Raw genomic sequence first — 20,390 nt, forward strand, 5'->3', positions numbered from 1 at the left:
GTTCTGTTCTTTTGTAACTAAAAAGCTCTGAATGTTTGTTTTGTCGCCGTGTTGACCTCTGCCAAATTAATTGTCTTTGCTCGTTTCTTTTGCAACCTTCGTTAAGCAAAGATCAATTCCCTCTGCCCATGTACTCCTATTACCGTTGGATTGGCTTGGTGAGACGGAGATGTCCAGTGTTGAACAATGGTTGTACGGTCACCAGTCTACTTTGGTCTCGATGCTTCCTTGCTCATAAGAATGGCCCTCGGCATATCTCGTCATTTTTTTTTACTCATTCGTTAGCAGGTTTGCATACTTCTGAGTCCAATCTGAAGTCCATATCTCCTATTCCCGATACTACGGATTTGCGTTCCACAATTTCACGCTTTTTCGCTCCAGCGCAGCGAGTCTTATTCACGCGTCGGAAGTATCCTCCGAGCATTTCCTGCACACCCACGGCTCACTTTATGCGAGCAGCATCGAGGACAGACCTGTCTCTGTACCTTGACTTTCCAAAGCAAAGAGACCGTTATCTCGAATCACCAGAGTTCCGGAGTGAGCCGCGTACAGCCATAAAAATTGTTTTATTACTATGTTTGCTGAATTGTCTCGTCTTTTATCAGTGGGACTGGGCTATGGATGATGCCGTGACGCGCCAGGATCCGACCCGTCTGTACTGGTTACTTGACAATGCACAAGCTTCCCTTCATAACTTAGCGGAGGGTAGATGGTGGGTGTTACTGACGAGCATGTTCTCCCATCAGAACGCGAGTCACCTACTCATAAACTGTGTAGCCACATACTCGTTCATGACTCCTGTCGTTTTTCGCTACGGCGTATTACGGTCGTTGTTTATATACGTGTGCGCCGGTTTCATAGCCAACGTCTTTACCCTCGAACGTCAATTTCAAGAGGCACGCCGTTCCACAAGTCTTTCTTTACATCTCCCAAATCACGTCTGGCAGCTTTTACAATCGAAAAATCATCTTGTATATGAATCACCCCTACAAATGATGAACCCTGACACCCGCGACATTTACACCATTGCGTCTACAAACCTTCCGGCGGGTTGGACTAATGGATGCCTGGGCTCCTCTGCGGCCGTGTATTCCATGATCTCCATGCTGACTTGCGCTTACCCCCGTGCACAGTTCTACCTACTATTTGTGTTTCCTTTTCGCGCTTCGACTTTGCTTCCTCTCGATTTGCTTGTCGAGTCAGTACTAGCTTACACCCATTGGGATAGGCGGCTTAGTGTCGCATTCGATGCTCACGTAGTCGGAGCCCTGGTTGGTTTAGCAGCTAATCTTCTCGTAATGCCGAGAACTTGGAAGCTTCGCGTCCTCCGTTTCCTTTCTCACAAGTTCCGTTGACAAACACAGTGCATTTTGTTGCATGTCACACCTTCCTCCTTTTGTCCTTTCGTATGCATATTCGCCTAAATGCAATTTTGTTTGATAATGAAGCCATCTTTACTTTCTCTTTCTAAAAGATCAAAAGTCCCCTTCCTTGTTCAGCTAAAGGCAGGACCTGTTGTCCATACACGCCTAAAAGTGCGGTCGGTTCGTACTTTTGAATAATACATTACTAATTCAGTCTATCAAATTTATATGGTAATGGATATGTAAAAAAGGAGTAGCGCACCCTTGCAGAAGTTTGCAGCACGGGTCCTTGAACAAAGAACTTGAAGCACTCGTAAGTTTGGCAGATGCTGAAAACGAGGTGCACGTGCAAGTATAGTAAGTTTGATAGACAGAGGGAGGTCGTGTAGGGTACGGGAAGCGTGGTAAGCGAGAAGGGGGAAGTAAAAGAAGACAAGAGAGAAAAAAGCATAAAGGACACAAGAACGTTGTAAACATTCACGGAGAAGGAAGACAAAAGGCAACCACAAAGGTGCTCATGCTAATGTAATTGCATGTAAATGCACACACACTAACGCACGTACAAAGGCCGTTCTCCACTCCTGCAAGCAGATTAGCTACCCGCGCGGAAGAAGAAAAGCAAAGTGAGTAAAACAGAGAAGAAGATCAAGACTAGAAAAAGAGACGTAGAACCAGCTGAAGACAGTCAGCCTGCAAGGGGAGAGAATTGATAGATTGTGGAATAGCCGGCCTTTGATGCTTCCCTTCGTGGGTAGAATGAAAGAAACTCACGAACACACCAGAAGCAACAGGTCCGAAAAAGAGCGTTAGCACATTCACACAAGCCAAGAACACTCATGCAACGACACTTCATCAGCACGTCCATTGGAAACGCCCATATTAAGAGTCTACGAAAAACAAAGCCGGAACCACGCTACTAAAGAAAGCACGTAGTCAACGTCATGACCGGCTTAGTTTCCGTAAGCTTCCATGATCAGATCGTTGTATCTTGCAACGATGTTTTGACGCTTCAGTTTACGAGAAGGAGTCAAAAGATCATTGTCAGGCGTCCACTCGTCATCTACAAGCACAACACTCTGAGGTGTCTCAATGGTTGCGAATTTACGTTGCTTCGCGATGCTAATCAGATCAGCCAAAACAACCGAGCGAACTTGAGGATCCTTGCACAGCGCCGAAAGGCTTTCATCGGGGTTTCCGAAAAATTCCTTGCCCTGAACACTCTTCAATTGCTCACGAAGTGGTCCTTCAGCGGGGACGACGATGCACACGGGCTTGTAGTGTTGAGTGTCAGCATATACGCAAATATTCAAGATGAGCTTGCTGGTGTTGAATTGTGTTTCCAGCTTCTCCAAAGCAATGTATTCACCGTTAAGGGATTTAACAATGTTCTTTTTACGATCAATCAAGCAAAGCATGTTGTTCTCATCGAGCTCACCAACATCGCCAGTCTTGAACCAACCGTCTTCAGTGAAAACCTCTTGGGTCGCATCAGTGCGGTTGAAGTAGCCGCCGCAAACAGAAGGTCCGCGGATCCAAACTTCACCACGAGGGGGATTCTGAGAGGTAAGGTAGTTCAGCTCGGGAATGTCAACAAGCTTGAACTCCACACAGGGGATGGGGGCACCAACAGAGCGCGAAAACAAGTAGAATGCCTCGGGAGAAAGCACAAAACTACCGGCACAAGTCTCGGTCAAACCATAGCCCAAAAGTACAGGTGCAATAGCAGCACTAATAAAGGCTTGAGTGGTAGGAGCAAGAGCGGCACCACCGTTAATACAGTAACGGATACGACCACCGGTGGCAGCCTTGATCTTGTTGAAAACAAGCGCATCCAGAAGCTCGGTGCCGGGCAAATTCTTACCCATAAGGTATTGCTTCAGAGAAAGAGCGCCGCTGAAAATCTTTTGACGATGAATGGGCATTTGGGAAACCTTGGCCATAATTCCCTTGCGCAACGCCTCGAAAACAGCGGGCACGCCAATTAACACAGAAGGACGGAACTCGGCCAAGTCACCACGGCAGTTCTTTACACTGGCATCGTTGAGGGTACGAACAGATCCGTAACCCAAAACACCTCCCCAGTAAAGACAACACATCTCGAAAAAGAACTCAAACACGTGAGCCAATGGCAAGTAAGCCATCACATAATCCTTCTCGTTAATGTGGTGACTCAGAATACGATTGATTCCGGCAATAACGGAAACAATGTTGCGGTGAAGCAGCATAACACCCTTGGGCTTGCCGGTAGAACCCGAGGTGTACATGTAGACGCAGACATCGGATGGTGCAGGAGGAACCACCTCGCAAGGATTCTTCTCACCGGTAGCAATGAGCTCGTCAAACGTAATAAACTTCAACTGAGGAGCAACCGCCTTCAAAGCCGCTGTCTGCTCCTCAGTAGGCTGGGAACTGCAGAGAATGGTTTCAACGAAAGGTGCATCTTTCAAGGGAACAATAAGCTTAGACAGCAGACCGGGGTCGGTGAAGATAGCTCTGGGCTTGGACTCGGACACAGAAGTGATGAGACCGGGCTCACCAAGCGTTTCGTAGGCAGTGACAATAGGGACACTTTGGGTGACACAACCTTGAGCAGTCAAAAACCAGCTAGAGCTGGTTGTAGCGAAAAGAAGTAAACGATCACCGGCCTGGAAGTTCAGCTGCCGAAGACCGGCACCGGCGGCACACGCAAGCTCGTAGACGCGTGTAAAACTAATGTATTGATAAGGGCCCAACTCGTACAGGATCCAGTGCTTCTTCTCCTTCACTTCACGGTCGCCAATCTTCTTGACCACTTCACGCTCTTCAACGTGTGTTTTAATCCGTTTTCTCCAGCCCATAGCATCTTTGTTGCCGTGAGCAGTAATGGCTCGCTTGAGAACATCATAAACTGTGTTAATGCCTTCCTCAGGACGCTCCAGCAGACCCTTTGCAGAATGTACGGATCTGTAGACATGCGTCTCACCAGGCTTTCTAGGCTCTGTTGTTTCTAAACGTACAGTTAGTCATCAGTAATATACACTTTAGCAGGGCCCGTGCGAATAATCGGAACGATAAAAAACGCGGAAAAGACGCGAATTTTAAACCCTCTGCGCCTGAACCGCCAGCAGAATCCACGTCTACGATTTTCCGACGGCTGTTGACACAGGCTGCCGAGCCGACAAGCCAATTGCTTACCAACACTGAACAATTCCTTCATGTTCAAGAATGAAACAAATATAAGTCAAGTCGAGAGATTGTTCTAAGATGAGAGAGATTCGTTACGTGCAATTAAGTAACAGCGTATTGTCTAATAGAAATAGGAAAGCCCGTGCGTACTCACAATAGATTTTTGAGGGTATTGGTAGTTGGCAAGTTTAGTCCAGCCTATGAGTCAAACTTAAGGTTGGGATACAAAGCACAGGGTGGGAGAGTCTGTTTAAGCTTTCATACGTCATGCGCTTACCCCACACCATAGCGATTTTCCACTCCCACGCCATCGCCGATCACGTTCTCGGATCCGGCGCTTCACCGCCTTAATTATCAGAAATCGCTACTCTACGTCATCGCACAGTGGAAACCTTAAGTGGCACGTGACTTAATAATTGCGACAATCACCAAGCTCTACAGCAGCAACATTCATAGGTCCAGAAAGAAAGGAGGTATGCCTCCTGGCGCAGGCTCAGGAAGCATTTCTACAGCATGATAGGAGCAAACCGGCCGTTTTTGGGCCGCCAATTCCATTTCCCCCTTCTCCTATTTCTACTTTTCGTCCGATGCTGGCGCATGGCGATCCCCTACTAAAAACTTTTTTGTAGAGTCAAAAATTAAGTTTGATTTGATTGAGAGCGGTGGGATGATTGGTCTTTCATTTTCGCACTGTGCGGCGGCGGCATATGATACAAATCAAGAAGCGAGTTTCTGCGGGTCGTGCCTGGGACAGAGAGGCGACCAGTTCGGGCCGAATAATTCACATGATCGAGGAAGCAGCAGCACGGCACAAACTGTGCTCCATCACCGATAATGGAAATCGCTGTAAGGTGATTTTCCGTGAAACGAAATTCACTCGAACCGAAGCTCGTTAAGCTTTGTTGAGTTGCGGTAACATTGGATAGCGGACTCTGTAAAAACACAGTGCATTCTGTTGAGAAACAGTACGTTTCAGTATAACATATAACGACGCTTACGGTGCTCTGTAAATATTTTAACGATGTTTAGAAACCCTTCAGAAACGCTCACTAAACCTTACAAACCCTCGCTGCCTCTCTCTAAGCATCGCTGCAGTTCCCTGTGTGTCCTGCGACGCGCACTCCTCTTCCTCCTACCAACAACGCTACTCCCTCCTTTGCAGAATCACCATGACTAGCTTAGACACCCAACATGATGATATGATTGTACGTAGCAGTAGCAGGATGTTGTTTACTGACAATTAGCACGACGCAGTGTTGGATTACTACGGCAAACGCCTAGCGACCTGCTCCTCCGACCACACGATTAAAGTTTTTTCCGTTGACGGAAATCAACACCGCCTGCAGGAAACGTTAAAAGGACACACCGGTCCCGTCTGGCAATTGGACTGGGCTCATCCAAAATTCGGCACGATTTTAGCTTCAGCTTCCTACGACGGACATGTCATTGTTTGGCGGGAACAAGATGGTACTTGGAAGCAATTGTACGACCATGCCCTTCACCAGGCTTCCGTAAATTCTGTTTCATGGGCTCCCCATGAGTACGGAGCTCTTCTGGCTTGTGCTAGCTCTGACGGCAAGGTTTCTGTTCTCGAATTCAAGGAGGACGGATCTTGTGATACACGTGTGTTTGTCGCTCACGAAGCCGGAGTAAATGCTGTGTGCTGGTCACCTTCGAGTGTGTACGGCTCTATTATTAGTCAATCACCCGCCGCTGGTCCTAAAAAACTGGCTTCCGCTGGCTGCGATAACCTTGTCAAAATTTGGACGTTCGACGCTGACGTAAATAACTGGATTCTCGAAGACACACTTGCCGGCCATACCGACTGGGCCCGTGATGTCGCTTGGGCTCCTAGCGTTGGTTTGGCAAAGACTTACTTGGCTTCCGTCTCTCAAGACAAAACCGCTATCATTTGGACCAAGGAGGGCGCTGACGGTGCCTGGCAGAAGGTCCCTTTGACGAAAAAGGGATTCGAGGATGTCGCTTGGCGTGCGTCCTGGTCTTTGTCTGGCAACATCCTTGCCATTTCCTGTGGTAACAATAAGGTATACCTTTTCAAGGAAACAATGAAGAAATGGCAAATGATCAACGAAATTAGCAACTAAGTTCTCCACCTCTCGAGACGAGAAATAAAACGTCATGAGCTTTTAGAACGGGAAGGCAATGAAAACAAGACTCCGCGCCAAGTGCGTCGAGGCAGGCGCATATGACTCGGTACTGACAGTTTACCGGCACAGAGAATGTTAAGGATTACAATAAGGCTGATGTGTAAATGCCGCTCCACTTCTAGCTATCCATCAACGGCGGCACGCCACGAGCAAGACACTCAGTTTGCACGGCGAGAATTACCTTCTCCAGTGCTTTGCTCCATCGTTGACTTGGTTGGACAATGTGCCGAAACCAGTGGAGTATCATATGAGCTTTCGCCAAATTCTTTTCCACTGTAATTAGTTTGCAAACATACTTAATAAAGTAATCCACATCTTGCTGGTGCGGGCCACGGATGCAGTGTTTATACCAATGGCAGACTAGCCTCCGCAGCTCTGTCATTGTTTGAGCACCTTGAAATGATAGCACGGGATGCTGGGGTACGGCAACGGTATCCGTTTTTGGCAACCTAAATTGCATATTGCGGTCGCGCTTGATCTCTTTTCGTATAGGCGTAGGCAGCTCTTGAAAGACGGAGGGGTCCACTTCTTCATACAGCGGTTGCTTGCGCTTTGCCGGTCTTCTCATTAATTCAAACGCATTTGAAGTAGCTCCTAAAGGTTGTTTCACATTTTTCGCAGCAGGAGGCGTTTTATGACTTTTTAGCTGAAGCACTGGGGGGTGAAGGCGTTTGTGCTCTTCAAGAACTTCATTGCGGATGGGAGTGGGGATGTTTTGTAGGAAGCCTGAGTCTAATTGGGTAGGTATGTCGTAAATGGAACGCTTTTGTGCTTGTGCTTGTCGTTGAATTTCATCGCGTAAAGGTGTCGGAAGCTCTTTCAGCACCTCCAAGTCCAGCTGTGAAGGCGATGGAAGCTCTATGGGGGTACTTGGGATACGGAAGGGAGAATCGGGTGGTCCTTTTTTAATCGGTGTAACAAGTTTGGAAACAGTTTTCGTTGGAAGGGGTGTATTCGCAACCTGTAAAGTGCTTGGAATAGGTGTGTCTTTAACGAGCCGCTTATTCAGCAATGGTAGCTTTAGTAGACTTTGCTTGCTGCTTGTGCCGCTATCACTTAGCTTTAGGGCCTGCAATCCGATTCCACGGATTTCACCGGCATCAATTGAACAAGCATGAAATAAAACCACACACTTTTTTGTGAGCAAAGCCGTATCGTCTGTTGGTTCATTAAAGAAAGCAGACTTGGTGAGAGTATCGACTTCTCCGCATCCTAAGTATTTCAAAGTTTCAAATGAAGCGTGTTTAGCACGCTTTAATACACGCAGTTGGAGTTGCTGTAGGCGTGAATGGCAATCACGCATGCGAGATACCAGTTCTTCGCATAAACGACCCAAAAAATCCACGACGTCCTGTTTAAAAATGAATCGTACTCCCCAATTAACATCAACGGAAATTGAAGACCGTATCATATCCTCCTTTAGTAGGGTTTCATCATGGCCACGTGCAATACTATACAAATGGGCTCCAAAACTTGCACCAAAATCCTTCATAAGGCTTTCTCTAGAAATACTTCGCAAGTCACTCACAGTTTTCACTTTGTAACGCAAAAGCAGCTTTTGTTCTTGGGCCCAACCAACGCCCGGCAATTCACGAACAGTTAATGTCTTGAGGTAATCGCCGGCTACTGCTTCATTAAGCAAGTAAATCCCACGAGGTTTTGCTTTGCGTAGTGCTAATCGAGCCAAAAGTAAGTTTGGGCCAATACCGACACTAACGGTACAGCGAGTCTGTTCAAGGACGGAAGTTTGGATGGACTCCGCGGTCTTGATTGCCTCATCGTCATTTGTAAATATGTCTGTCATGTCTAATACCGCCTCATCAACGCTAACAACCTTGATAGCCGTGTGTTGAATGTGCGAAAGTATTTGATAAAATGTTCTGGCGACAGACTCAAAGGCGTCGAAATCGTAATCTACAAGTTCGAGTTCGGGACATTTGCTTCTTGCAGTATTAACAAACATCCCATTTTTTACTCCAAAATCACGAGCCGCATAATTGCAGCTGGCGATTTCCGAATTTTTTGTTCCGTGTGCAACAGCAACAGGCCGACCTTGCAATTCTGGTCGATCTCGTGTAAGCACAGACGCAAAAAAACAATCAAAATCAACATGAAAGAGGTAACGAGTACTAAACTTCGAAACTTTCCGCTTCTGATGACCGTTCTCCTTTTGTTTAGAGCGTAAAAGATCTTGCACTTCTTGGCGGAACTTCATTTTCCACATGCTGATATGATGCAAACGAGAACTGGAAAAATAATTTGAAAGAAATTGTGGGTTAATGGCGGTGGATTTATAAACATTGGGGTTTTGAAGAAGACGGTAATTATACAATGATGCATCTGATAATCCATCTAACTCATGCTTGGCAATGTGACGGAGCCGCGTTGGAGGCTCCACGACCGGATCATTTAACACTGTCGGAGTACTTGGGACGGAAGGATACTGGGGGGAAGTGTCTGAACGAGGTGTGATATGCTGTTCTTTAGGCGGTACAGGATTTGTATTGGGTTTCGGAGATGTGGGTGTTGTAGGCGTCGAGGATATCACATTCTCATTCTGTTCTTCCCGTTCTTCCCGTTCTTCCCGGTCGATGCGTTCGTCACTAGTTTCATCAACAGCACCATTTGTACTTGAAGCTGCTTTTGGAAGATATTTCTGTAAGGTGGTTTGAAAACTAGATAGCCCGACGGTACGGAAATCTGTCCAAGGTAAGATTCGTTGTTGTTCAATGCTCTGGACAACCCACGAAGGTTTTACGACTTTGTAATTTTTCCATGCTATACGTTTTGACGGTGTCAGATAGGTACAAATTAGATAGTCTATGGAAGACTTATTTTCCACAAACTGAACGAAGGTTCCTCCGTGAGTAATTAACATGTCTTTCAGTTCATCGTACGGAGGGTTTGTGTACCCATTGATGCCGAATCGCAGTCCCGAAAACAGTTGCGAACGTGCCTCAGCATTTGTTTCGGCCCACCGTGCCGCATGCTGCTCCTGTAGCTTTAACTTCTTTCGAGCAAAATAGTCTCCGTAACCAGAAAATCTACGGCTCTCTGACAAAGAGTTTGATTCATTTGAACCATTCGCGTTTCGCTTGTTCGGTAACGTAATTTCAGAACGTCTCCCACGTCTAGACATTTCGATAGAACACGCTATGAAGGCTAGAAGGTTGTTGACACACGCGAATCAATCAATATCCGGAATTGCAGCAAAAATGTACTAGAAACCTTTCAAAAAAATGAGCTGTCCACCTTCACATAACGAATTGATCAACAACATTCAACATTCACATGTGAATCGCTTGGTTACGCGGAATTCTAAATTTCATTCCAAGACCGCGTTTGGTAGTTGGAAGGAGAGACGCATTCGGCACTACATACTTCATATGTGGGATACGTGAGGAAATAATGGAGGAAGCATGGGGGGCAGTGGGATGTTGTGTGGGGAATTGCGGGGGTTATGACTGGGAGGTGGGTTTCACCACCAAACGCAGGAAAAAAACTTATCCTCCCCCAATACTCTCAGTAGGAACCATGTCTGTCCCAATTGCCGTTTACAGTCTGCCTGTTAAGGGCGAGAACGTTCCTGCCGTTGATGAGCAAACGGACTCCTCTGTCCATCTTACCATGGCTTCTATTGATCCCAGTGAGAAGTCGAACAAACCTGTTTCTCTGAAGGTCACTGTTATTCCCAAAGTTTTCGCTGATGAGGAAGTGGACGACGATGAGATGAAGGAGTTCTTGGAAGAAAACAAGCAAGAGTTCATTCTCTGCACCCTCAAGCCTGGTCTCATTTACCAACAACCTTTGGATTTTTCTTTTGGTTTCCAGGAGACTGTTACATTCAGTGCAATTGGAGGAAGCACCATCTACCTCTCTGGTAGCTTTATGGTCTCTGATGAGCCCTCTGATGATGAGGACGACGATGAGGAAGAGTCTGACTACGACCTTTCTCCCGACGAGGACGAACTCGTTGAGACCTTGAGTGACGAGGAAGAGCAAGCTTCTGACGACAGTGAGGAAGAGGAGGAGGACAGCTTGGACGACATTAAGGAGGAGAAGCCCAAGAAGTCTGCCGCTAAGACTGCCGGCAAGAAGAGACAGCAACGCGAAGAGGCTGCCGACGACAACGAAATGGAGGTTGAGGAGCCTGAGGCCGCCGCCAAGCCCGCCAAGGGCAACAAGAAGCAAAAGGCAGAGCCTGCCAAGGAGAAGAAGGTCGCTTTTGCTGAAAAATTGGAGCAAGGTCCTACTGGCCCTGCCGCCAAGAAGGAAAAGCAACCTGCTGCTTCGTCCGAAAAGAAGACCCAAAACCTTAAGGGTGGTGTCGTTGCTACTGACTACAAGGTTGGTGGTGGTGCTGTCGCTACCAACGGTAAGAAGGTCGAGATGCGCTACATCGGTAAGCTTCAAAATGGCAAGGTGTTCGACAAGAACACCAAGGGCAAGCCTTTCTCCTTCCTTTTGGGTCGCGGTGAAGTTATCAAGGGCTGGGACGTTGGTGTCTTGGGTATGGCTGAGGGCGGTGAGCGCAAGCTGACCATTCCCGCCTCCATGGCCTATGGCAACCAGAACATTCCTGGCATTCCCAAGAACTCTACCTTGATTTTCGAGGTTAAGCTCTTGAAGGTTCACAAGTAAAGCCGTAAACGCTAGCGTGTTCTATTTAACGTTATTACGAGCAAAAGCTGAACGGAAGTCAAAACAAAACTACTTCCGTACAGCACCGAGACGACAAGCATGTCAAACAAAACACGCAAGATGTTTTGCTGACTGTGCCGGCCTTTACTCAAAAAGTGCTTTTTATTCTTGGGAGGTTTGCGCGCTCTTTACTTGGCACTTCATGTGACAATGGAGTACTGTTTGGGACATTTTGGTAAAGTGAATTAACAATGCATGGATTCTGGTGAACGAAAGGGAATTGAGGAGAGAAGGTGCAGCCCGGGAAAGGGGTATCAGTGGAGTGATGAGGGTGTGTGAGTGTTTCCTTTTAACTGTGTTTTCTCTGGACTAGTCCTACTGCTGGTGGTGGTCGGATTTAGTACCTTGGAGGAACGTGTAGCTGGCTAACCAATGCTGTTTCAATGGAGCTCGTAGTGGGCACCAAGACTTGTTATGGCCGGAATGCGAGCAAGTTCTACTAGTAGTGTGTGCATCACCCTCGCGGTCAGTTGGCTCTACTACTGGTATTACATACCCACACACCTGCATACCTACATACCTGCCATAAGTCCATTAATCCAATATGCACATAGCGAACTATAGTGAAGACTACCTCAATTAGATTTAACATTCATTGCGCAAACAAGCACTAGCTGTAATAGTGAACCAGAACGTATATATCCCTATAGTGACTTTACGCATCTTTACGGTCTCCATCGCAGTTTTCGTCGCCGATCCTGCTGTCCCTCCGCCTTCTTCCCCGCTCACCAAAATGTTCCATTCGCTTCCACCCCGTTCCGCTCACACCACGGATCGCGATTGCTAACCGCGACAGGAACAGGTATAAATAGGCTGGGACGAGCACCCAGTTTCACCACACTGATTTGAATACATTTCATCTCAACACAACAACTTCACTCAATTTCTTTAACAATGGCTGCTCCTAAGGTTGGTATTAACGGTTTCGGTCGTATTGGCCGTATCGTCCTCCGTAACGCTCTCGAGGCTAAGACCATTGAGATCGTTGCTGTCAACGACCCCTTCATCAGCTTGGAGTACATGGCCTACATGTTCAAGTACGACTCCACCCACGGTCGCTACAAGGGTGATGTTGAGATCAAGGACGGCAAGCTCGTCGTCGATGGCCATGCCATCACTGTCTTCAACGAGCGTGACCCCGCCAACATCAAGTGGTCCACTGCTGGTGCCGACTACGTTATTGAGTCCACTGGTGTCTTCACCACCAAGGAGACTGCCTCTGCTCACTTGAAGGGTGGTGCCAAGCGTGTCATCATCTCTGCTCCCTCCAAGGATGCTCCCATGTACGTTATGGGTGTCAACCACACCGAGTTCAACCCTGCTGAGACTGTTATCTCCAACGCCTCTTGCACCACCAACTGCTTGGCTCCCCTTGCCAAGGTCATCAACGACACCTTCGGTATCGAGGAGGGTCTCATGACTACTGTCCACGCTACCACTGCTACCCAAAAGACCGTCGATGGTCCCTCCAAGAAGGACTGGCGTGGTGGCCGTACTGCCGGCGACAACATCATTCCCTCTTCCACTGGTGCCGCCAAGGCCGTCGGTAAGGTTATCCCTGCCTTGAACGGCAAGCTCACTGGTATGGCTTTCCGTGTCCCTACCTCTGATGTCTCCGTTGTCGACTTGACCGTCAAGCTCGAGAAGGCCACCACCTACGAGGAGATCAAGGCTGCCGTCAAGGCCGCTTCTGAGGGCCCCATGAAGGGTGTGTTGGGTTACACCGAGGACGCTGTTGTCTCCACTGACTTCACTGGTGACCACCACTCCTCCATCTTCGATGCCTCTGCCGGTATCCAACTCTCCCCCAAGTTCGTCAAGCTTGTCTCCTGGTACGACAACGAGTACGGTTACTCCCGCCGTGTTGTTGACCTTGTTGCCTACTCTGCTGCTAAGGACAACTAAGCAGCTCGTAGACCTGACACCTTTTGAGATCAGTGTCAACTGAGTGAGTTGATTCGATGATACTTTTTAGAACCCTTTTTTAATGAATAGAGTGCTTATGAAGTCAACAGTGCTGAGGTTGTTTGTTTTAGGTTTGTGTTTTGTATTTCGTGTTACTGTTTCGTCCTTTTTTCAGGTGTGTGAGTTGTTTTGGTGAGAATCGTTTGTCTTATTGATTCTTGGCTTCGTTTGTTTTGATGGAGCGGCATTTCTTCCTGGACTGTTGAGTTGGTTATATAGATCTAGTCGAAAGTCGAAGGGTACAATTCAAAGTAAGGTAGCAGCTGGTCGGGATTCTGTGCGTATTACTGAATAACGGTCCGTAGCTCGAGGTTCAGCAAAGCTCTTAAAAGTTTGTGTGAAGGTTTCAATCTTTGCTTATTCTTGACTTTCAAATTCTTAAATTTATCCCTCGCAATCCAAAGATCATATAATAAGTAAATCTAATTAAGTTATATAGTGATTCTTCATACTGTTTATGAACAATTTCATGACTCCCAACCTCAAAGAGGTTTGACTCTAGGTTGATGTCTATCAGTATATAAACTTAGATACCAATCGAATGCTTTAACGTGTATTTCATGTCTATTGCTATAAATGAATCACTCGTCAAGACAGTGTGTGTCATAATACTATTCCATTAGTTGACGTACTAAATTTAGAGGATCGTAGTGCTGTTTCAATTATTATGGAAAATAAATTTGCATATCTCAGCAGTAAATTCGGATGGCTCATTTAGTGCAAGACTTTGCGAATAGCCATAATGATCCATGAAGCCGTAGAGATAGAGGGCAACGCCGAACATTTCATTGGACTGTGCATAATTGAGCATAGTTCCAAGTTTAGTGAGTTTTTATTTATTGTCGAATGAGAACATATCAAGCGTTTTAAAGTACGGCTCAACATCGCGCTTTGTAAGGTTCGACAATGTAGACAAGTCCGTTAAGCTAGACAGTTTTACCTGGCGTTCACCGCCAGATGGAAAACCATAGTCACTATTCACGATGTCATTTAGAAGAGAATCGTAGTTGTCAGAGTAAGCGCTCACGGTTTTGCAAGCAAAAGCGGAAGCTATTAAAAGAAAAATACTCAATAACTTCATGATATGCTTAATTTCCTCTGGTACTCTTGCCTTTCTTCTATACTTTGGCTTGATAGTGACATTGTCACTGAATGAATTGATTGTCTAAGCCATTTCAAATGTCTTTTCAATGCATCATATTTGCATCTTTTTGCTACTCGACAAGCATCATGCTTGATATTACTTTAAAACATTCTTGTGTGATTGTAACATTAGCCTATTTACCGCTAACTTTCAGAAGCTAATGAAACCGTATTGTGAACACAGCGAATACAGAGCAGAACATAAGTCTGGTGAAGGTTGCTGTAGTAAATGCTGTTGCATCCTAGTGGCTTCTGTCTGTCAACTGAGTTACGACAACATGTATTCCTACTCTTAGTATCTAATTGTCATACAATCAACTATGTTCAAAACTTGGTAAAGTACGATGTCAGCATTGACTGTTTTCATTTGTGCGCGTTGTCAACTTTTGTATATGGATTGCATGTGTAACGGAAGCTCGGCAAAGAAACCTTTATCCGTCGGTTCGATAGATTCTATTTAAGTTGGAAGATCACTACGCTTTCTATTATTTCCAATTATAACAATGTGGCCGTTTATGATACGACAAAATTTACGGAAGGCTTAATATGCACGGAATTCTTAATTACTTATTCATGCAAAGTACATTAATTTCATAATAGTTCCCGCACTCGCGAAGATTAATATAGGGACTTTTCGCTATACTTATCGTAAACTTCCAAACTTTATTTATTTATTTATTCATTAAAGCGATGGAACCTTTGCCGAACAGTTGAAGTAAATCCGAAACATAACATAAACATCTTATTTTCAAAAATAGCTCTGAATCGCATTCAATCTGAATAAAATTCATCCGTGCCGAGGTTACTCACATGGGAAATTAAGTGTGATTGATACGTTGATGATTTTTCCCAAAAGTAATGTACCGAATACATAATAGATTCTCAAACAGAATGAACTAAATCATTTATATACATTTCGGTTCTATGTTACCACTATGTAACACGCTGAATTCCCCGATTATAAGTTTAATTATAGCAAGCTGTGTTAATTGAAATATTGAAATAATAAATCCGAGCCCAAAATTAATATTTAATCTCCAGAAAAAAAAAAAAAAAAAAGGGAAAGAAAGAAAAAGAATTCGTGCATTCTGGATACGTTTCATACTTTATTGACTCTATAAAACCTCATTGTAAAGTGTTTTGGCACATATTGCAAAACTCCATCACTATTTACACACCGCTATAGAAACATTAGAGCAGTGTCTCTATAGCCGATGACGGGTTGTAAGAAAATCACCAACACAATCTTTATGTTAAGACGTGTTTGCATTACTCTATCACGTATTCGCCTTCATCCTTAGAAGACCTCTCTCACAAGGAACTGCCTTCGTTGTCTCCTTTCATCCTTGAAAGTCTTCTTCTAAGTGGTGACTTTCTCTTCCCTCACTGCACCCACTACACCAACACGGAGGACGCTGCTGTAGGCGACTATGTCTACGACGACATTAAAGCGAAAGTCTGTCTACAATGTGGACGACACGGATGAAACCGTACTGAATCATGACATTTTGGCACAGAGAATTATCCAGGAGCCGGTTCCTAAGGGACTACAAAAATATTGGAATGGTCGGTACAGACTGTTTTCCCGGTTCGACGAAGGAATCTGGCTGGACTACCAAAGTTGGTACAGCGTCACACCAGAGTAGGTTTGACGAACGAGAGACGTTCGTCTTTTTAAAGGGCTATACTAACTACAAAATATACTAGATCGACCGCTAATCGTATCGCCGAGGACATTATAAAAAAATACCAACCAGACGTTGTAATTGATGCCTTTTCTGGCTGCGGTGGAAACACTATTCAGTTCGCTAAACGAGCTTACGGTATGTTTGTTGGGCAGTCGCATACTTGGAATTTAAAGTTTTAAAGTTTAATCTGCCGATTTGATGCGACACCGTTGCGACAACCTAAATGAAAACTAACAGGCGGGGCAGTAATCGGTCTTGAAATTGATCCTGTTAAAATTGCATTTGCTCGACACAATTTGGACGTCTACAATGTCGATCAAAGCAGAGTTATTTTTATGCAGGGTGATGTGCTGGATTCTCTTCAATCTCTCAAATTTCCAGCACAAATGAGGGTGGTAGTATTTATGAGTCCGCCTTGGGGAGGGCCAAGCTACAGTCAAAAGGACGCCTACTCGCTCTCTGATTTAACACCATACCCTTTCGAAGCGCTTTACAAACAAGCTCTAAAAATTACCCCGTTTGTAGCTGCGTTCCTTCCCAAACACACTGATCTGTACGAGTTGGCTGATTATGGCGACTTAACCAATCGAGTGCATATCCAACATTTCGCACACAATGGAGTTCCTCGAACTATGTGTTGCTATTTTAATTCACCGCTCTTGCCAAATGATGCTAACATTGAGTAAGACGTGGTTTCGAGTCCTTGCAATAACTGGATTTATGCAAAATAGCATACCCATTACGCAAACAATCGAGCGCAGCGGTAACAGCTACTCATTCACAATGCCATCCCTTCTATTCGTTCTTTCGTGACGATTCATTAAATGAGTTTATGGAAAAAAATGTGTTTTAACATGTTGAGGATGTAGTAATGCAGAAGGGAGAGAGAGAGAGAGAGAGAAAGTTTAAAAGGACCCTATTAACAGGAAGCCCGTGATTCTAATTTTTATCAAGCATGCTAGCCAGACCACCTTCTGGACGACCGAATAAGGGGCAAACTTTGTTTGTTTTCATGTGTCCCACCTGGCCGCAATTCGAACACTTTCGAGTTGTGGGCTTCTTACCCTCACCGTTCAAAGTAATACCTTCCTTGGCAGCATGACGAGCACGACGACGCTCCCAGTTCTTTTGACTCTTCGCCAATTCTTGCTCCAAACGCTTACGGTTGCGCCTGTCAGTGGCTTCGTCACCCGTAGGCACGACAGAATCAAGAGCTGTAGATTGCTCCTCAATTTCGCGGCGCTTCTTCAGGTATGCATGGATAACAATGGGGTCTCTTACGACCTCTTGCTTGCGTTCAATATTTCCATTTCGGTCCCGGTAAGTACGTACAATACGCAATACTTTGTCATTCGCAGATGGTGTGTCTTCCCGCTTTTCTTCAGGAGGATTAGCAGCATCATCACTCAACGATCTTAATCCGTACTTTCTCTGAAGTTCTCGTATGTCAGTGATTCCAAGGCCCTTCTTTTGGGCGGTCCAAATCCTCCGAATTTCTTCTTCATAGGCTTGTTGCTGTTTAGCAACATTATAAGCGTGAGCATTTTTCGTTTGAGGCTCATTCTTTTCCTCATTACTTTCATTCGCAGGTTTGAAACCACCTTTCATCGAGGTCCGAATAAAGCTGTAACCCTCACCAATACCTGTAGGATCACCTTCACCGTATAAGGTAAGCATGGCCTTACCCTGGGTAGCATTAATAAAGTTTCGTGTAGTAATCCAGGGTGCCAATAGCTGCTCAGTAGACATTCCTTCGTCATCATCCTCATTCAACTCATCGAGTGTTTTACCGTAACCAGCATCCTCAAGTTGACGTACACCGACTTGCATACTCTCCAAAAGGCAAACTGTTTCAGGCGACACCATGGAACGTGTTCCTTCTTCTTCGGGCACGACCTCATTTGGCTTAAGTTTCCAGTAGCCGGGGCCGTCACCCTTCTTCTGATACTCCATAAACTCTTTCAGACGCTGACGAATCTGCATTTCGTTTTGATCTGAGAAATGTTTGGAAAGCTGACGAATGAAAAGACCGTCGTTCGGTGAACGACGAATAAGACGGAAAACAAGCATCTTCAATCGATGCTTACTAGCCGTCGTAACTTTTCGCGAGTGCGGTCCAGGCACGTCAGTAACAGGGAATGTTTGTCCGCAACAAAAAACGTAGTTGATGTTTTTTAAATAATATTTACAGCCTTGGCTGTTTGAATTCCGAATTAGAATAAAGTCAGTTTCATTGACTTTGTGTCGGAACAAAGGAGCGCGTAACATTTTGTTGTATAAGGTAGGAGTAATTTCACCAGGTTCAACAGTTCCAAAATTCCAAAATGGGCTTCGATCTTGTACATCCAAAACATGGGTTTCACCAACCTCAAGCTTAGGTCGAGATTCATCTTGCTCATTCTTTTTCCTATAGTAGTTAACTATACGACTGGCCATACCAATATTGGAGAGCACAGGTGGATGTTCTTCTGAAAACTCGACACAGATCGAATATGTATTGTCACAAAGTGAAATCTCCTTCGTGGAGGGAATTAACTCTCTAGCAGATTTATGTTTATCTTTACTGCGTTTCCTAAGAGCGAGAGGAGAAAATACGATGACTGCATTAGGTTTAAACGTAATAGGCGGCCGATGATAACTTCTTTCGGCACGCTTACTCAAACGTGTCTTATAATAAGGAACAGTAAGCTTCTCCGCAAAAAATGCATGATCAATTGAAAGTTGAGACAGAGTGTTTCGCACCTTCGATTGGTGATTCTGTTTCAGCATTTCATAGGCAGCGTCGTTGGAGACATTATACTTCCAAGCAAGAGGATTCTTTTGTCGATGTTCTTGAGTGTTCTTCTGATTGTCTTCGCGCTTCTGAACGTGCAGTAAAAGTTTTGGATCATTCAAGTTGAGAACAACTTTATACTTGCTGGGCTCATCACCAAAAATACTTTCATCGGTATCCAAGTCAATGTCAACCAACGACTTATCAATTGAGAAATGACGTTTTTTTGCATTAGGTGAATTCACATCAAATATGACATCTTTTTCCCAATCGCTTGTTGTGAACATTGTGTGTAGATCCAGTCCATCGTTTCTCTTTCCGTTAGTCAATTCATTCATAAAAAAATCATAACGTACCTGAACAACTCCATCAGTTCTCCGTTTCTTCTCGTGAGCTGTGTAGATAGGAGCAGCCAAGGGCCGGCGAGCAGGTATACTTTTCTTGGATTTGAAGAATATGGAGAAATCCGTATCAACGTCCAGCGTTAACCTTGTAGGAACACAAACTATAGAAGTTAGTAAACCCAGTTACACATTTTAAGTTAATTAAAGCGTACCTCTCGGTTGCTTCTTCTTTGGAGGAGCAAGTTTGACAGGTTTCGGCCGGAACAGTTCAGAGAAGTTTAGAATAATGCCTTTCTTGAAAGATGGGAAATACTGTTTAACTACCATTTCCCTAGTCTGTTCCTCCTGTTGAGCATTGATTTCTTCTTCATTATCCTGAGCTTCCTTGGCTTCTTCTTCTTCTGGATGAGGCATCAAACCCGACGGAATGCTGAAACCAACACCTTCTAGTACTTGACCAGCAGCCTCTGCACCCATCTCCTTAACTAACATGCTGTGGAAGTCCTCATCAGCTTCATTTTTTGATCCGTCTCTATTAGAAGGCTCTTCTTCGGGCAAATTGTCATCAGAGACGTCCTCAAGATCGTCCATCATAGCATCATTGCTTCCAAGACCGGTACCGTCCAAGTTCAGACCAAAAGATGAAAAGTCTGTGATATCCTGGTTTGTCGACTTTGGTTTCTCAGTACTCTTCGAATCCTCATTGTCAGAACTGCCCATAGGAAGACCAGCTCCCAGTATAGACTGAATCATCGAGATTTCCTGTTCATTTGTGCTTAAAGCATTCTGATTTTGAAAAAAGTCGTAAGCTCCAGCTTCATCAGAATTCGGTAAACATACGTTGTTTCCGTTTTCCATCATCCGTTCTTCATTTATATTGTTCAAAATTAAATTATTCACAGACATGCTATCTGCAAAAAATGAAGGATAATGGAGTATAAAAAACTCCTTTCTGTTGCTTTTTACACTTCACCGTGGACAATGGTATGTGGCTAAGGACAAGTGGCGTTTTCGGTGTGTAGGATCCCTCAGGTAACATACATTGTTCCTCCTTGGGTAACAAATAACCTAGGTTATAG

General features: G+C 45.1%; 8 protein-coding genes across 8 annotated transcripts; 5 read left to right on the forward strand and 3 right to left on the reverse strand.

Annotated features, from left to right (window-relative positions):
• Positions 1–128: 128 nt before the first annotated feature.
• SJAG_03910 (rhomboid family protease) lies at positions 129–1,355 on the forward strand (the record flags this gene model as incomplete). Its single annotated transcript, XM_002174998.1, has 1 exon — positions 129–1,355. The coding sequence occupies one exon, from the start codon at positions 129–131 to the stop codon at positions 1,353–1,355; it is 1,227 nt and encodes a 408-aa protein (XP_002175034.1).
• Positions 1,356–1,436: 81 nt separating this feature from the next.
• SJAG_03909 (long-chain-fatty-acid-CoA ligase) lies at positions 1,437–4,698 on the reverse strand. Its single transcript, XM_002174997.2, has 2 exons — positions 4,539–4,698; positions 1,437–4,350 (listed from the first exon to the last, which is right to left on the reverse strand). The coding sequence occupies exons 1-2, from the start codon at positions 4,558–4,560 to the stop codon at positions 2,315–2,317; spliced, it is 2,058 nt and encodes a 685-aa protein (XP_002175033.1). The 5' UTR covers positions 4,561–4,698; the 3' UTR covers positions 1,437–2,314.
• Positions 4,699–5,613: 915 nt separating this feature from the next.
• SJAG_03907 (COPII-coated vesicle component Sec13) lies at positions 5,614–7,459 on the forward strand. Its single transcript, XM_002174996.2, has 2 exons — positions 5,614–5,734; positions 5,774–7,459. The coding sequence occupies exons 1-2, from the start codon at positions 5,699–5,701 to the stop codon at positions 6,632–6,634; spliced, it is 897 nt and encodes a 298-aa protein (XP_002175032.1). The 5' UTR covers positions 5,614–5,698; the 3' UTR covers positions 6,635–7,459.
• Positions 5,687–10,069, reverse strand: SJAG_03906 (deoxycytidyl transferase Rev1). The gene has a single exon (XM_002174995.2). It carries the CDS (start codon positions 9,834–9,836, stop codon positions 6,816–6,818), a length of 3,021 nt encoding a protein of 1,006 aa, XP_002175031.1. The 5' UTR covers positions 9,837–10,069; the 3' UTR covers positions 5,687–6,815.
• Positions 10,070–10,193: 124 nt separating this feature from the next.
• SJAG_03905 (FKBP-type peptidyl-prolyl cis-trans isomerase) lies at positions 10,194–11,648 on the forward strand. Its single transcript, XM_002174994.2, has one exon. The coding sequence runs from the start codon at positions 10,232–10,234 to the stop codon at positions 11,336–11,338; it is 1,107 nt and encodes a 368-aa protein (XP_002175030.1). The 5' UTR covers positions 10,194–10,231; the 3' UTR covers positions 11,339–11,648.
• A 497-nt stretch (positions 11,649–12,145) lies between these two features.
• SJAG_03903 (glyceraldehyde-3-phosphate dehydrogenase Tdh1) lies at positions 12,146–13,463 on the forward strand. Its single transcript, XM_002174993.2, has one exon. It carries the CDS (start codon positions 12,293–12,295, stop codon positions 13,301–13,303), a length of 1,011 nt encoding a protein of 336 aa, XP_002175029.1. The 5' UTR covers positions 12,146–12,292; the 3' UTR covers positions 13,304–13,463.
• A 2,409-nt stretch (positions 13,464–15,872) lies between these two features.
• On the forward strand, positions 15,873–17,026 carry SJAG_03901 (RNA methyltransferase Tgs1). The gene is made up of 3 exons (XM_002174992.2): positions 15,873–16,148; positions 16,214–16,329; positions 16,441–17,026. The coding sequence occupies exons 1-3, from the start codon at positions 15,937–15,939 to the stop codon at positions 16,878–16,880; spliced, it is 768 nt and encodes a 255-aa protein (XP_002175028.1). The 5' UTR covers positions 15,873–15,936; the 3' UTR covers positions 16,881–17,026.
• On the reverse strand, positions 16,434–20,371 carry SJAG_03900 (transcription factor TFIID complex subunit Taf111). Its single transcript, XM_002174991.2, has 3 exons — positions 19,524–20,371; positions 19,324–19,472; positions 16,434–19,281 (listed from the first exon to the last, which is right to left on the reverse strand). The coding sequence occupies exons 1-3, from the start codon at positions 20,215–20,217 to the stop codon at positions 17,134–17,136; spliced, it is 2,991 nt and encodes a 996-aa protein (XP_002175027.2). The 5' UTR covers positions 20,218–20,371; the 3' UTR covers positions 16,434–17,133.
• Positions 20,372–20,390: the final 19 nt, after the last annotated feature.

Source organism: Schizosaccharomyces japonicus, assembly GCF_000149845.2.
Source record: "Schizosaccharomyces japonicus yFS275 unplaced genomic scaffold supercont5.2, whole genome shotgun sequence".
In the NCBI taxonomy this organism is placed as follows: Eukaryota; Fungi; Ascomycota; class Schizosaccharomycetes; order Schizosaccharomycetales; family Schizosaccharomycetaceae; genus Schizosaccharomyces; species Schizosaccharomyces japonicus.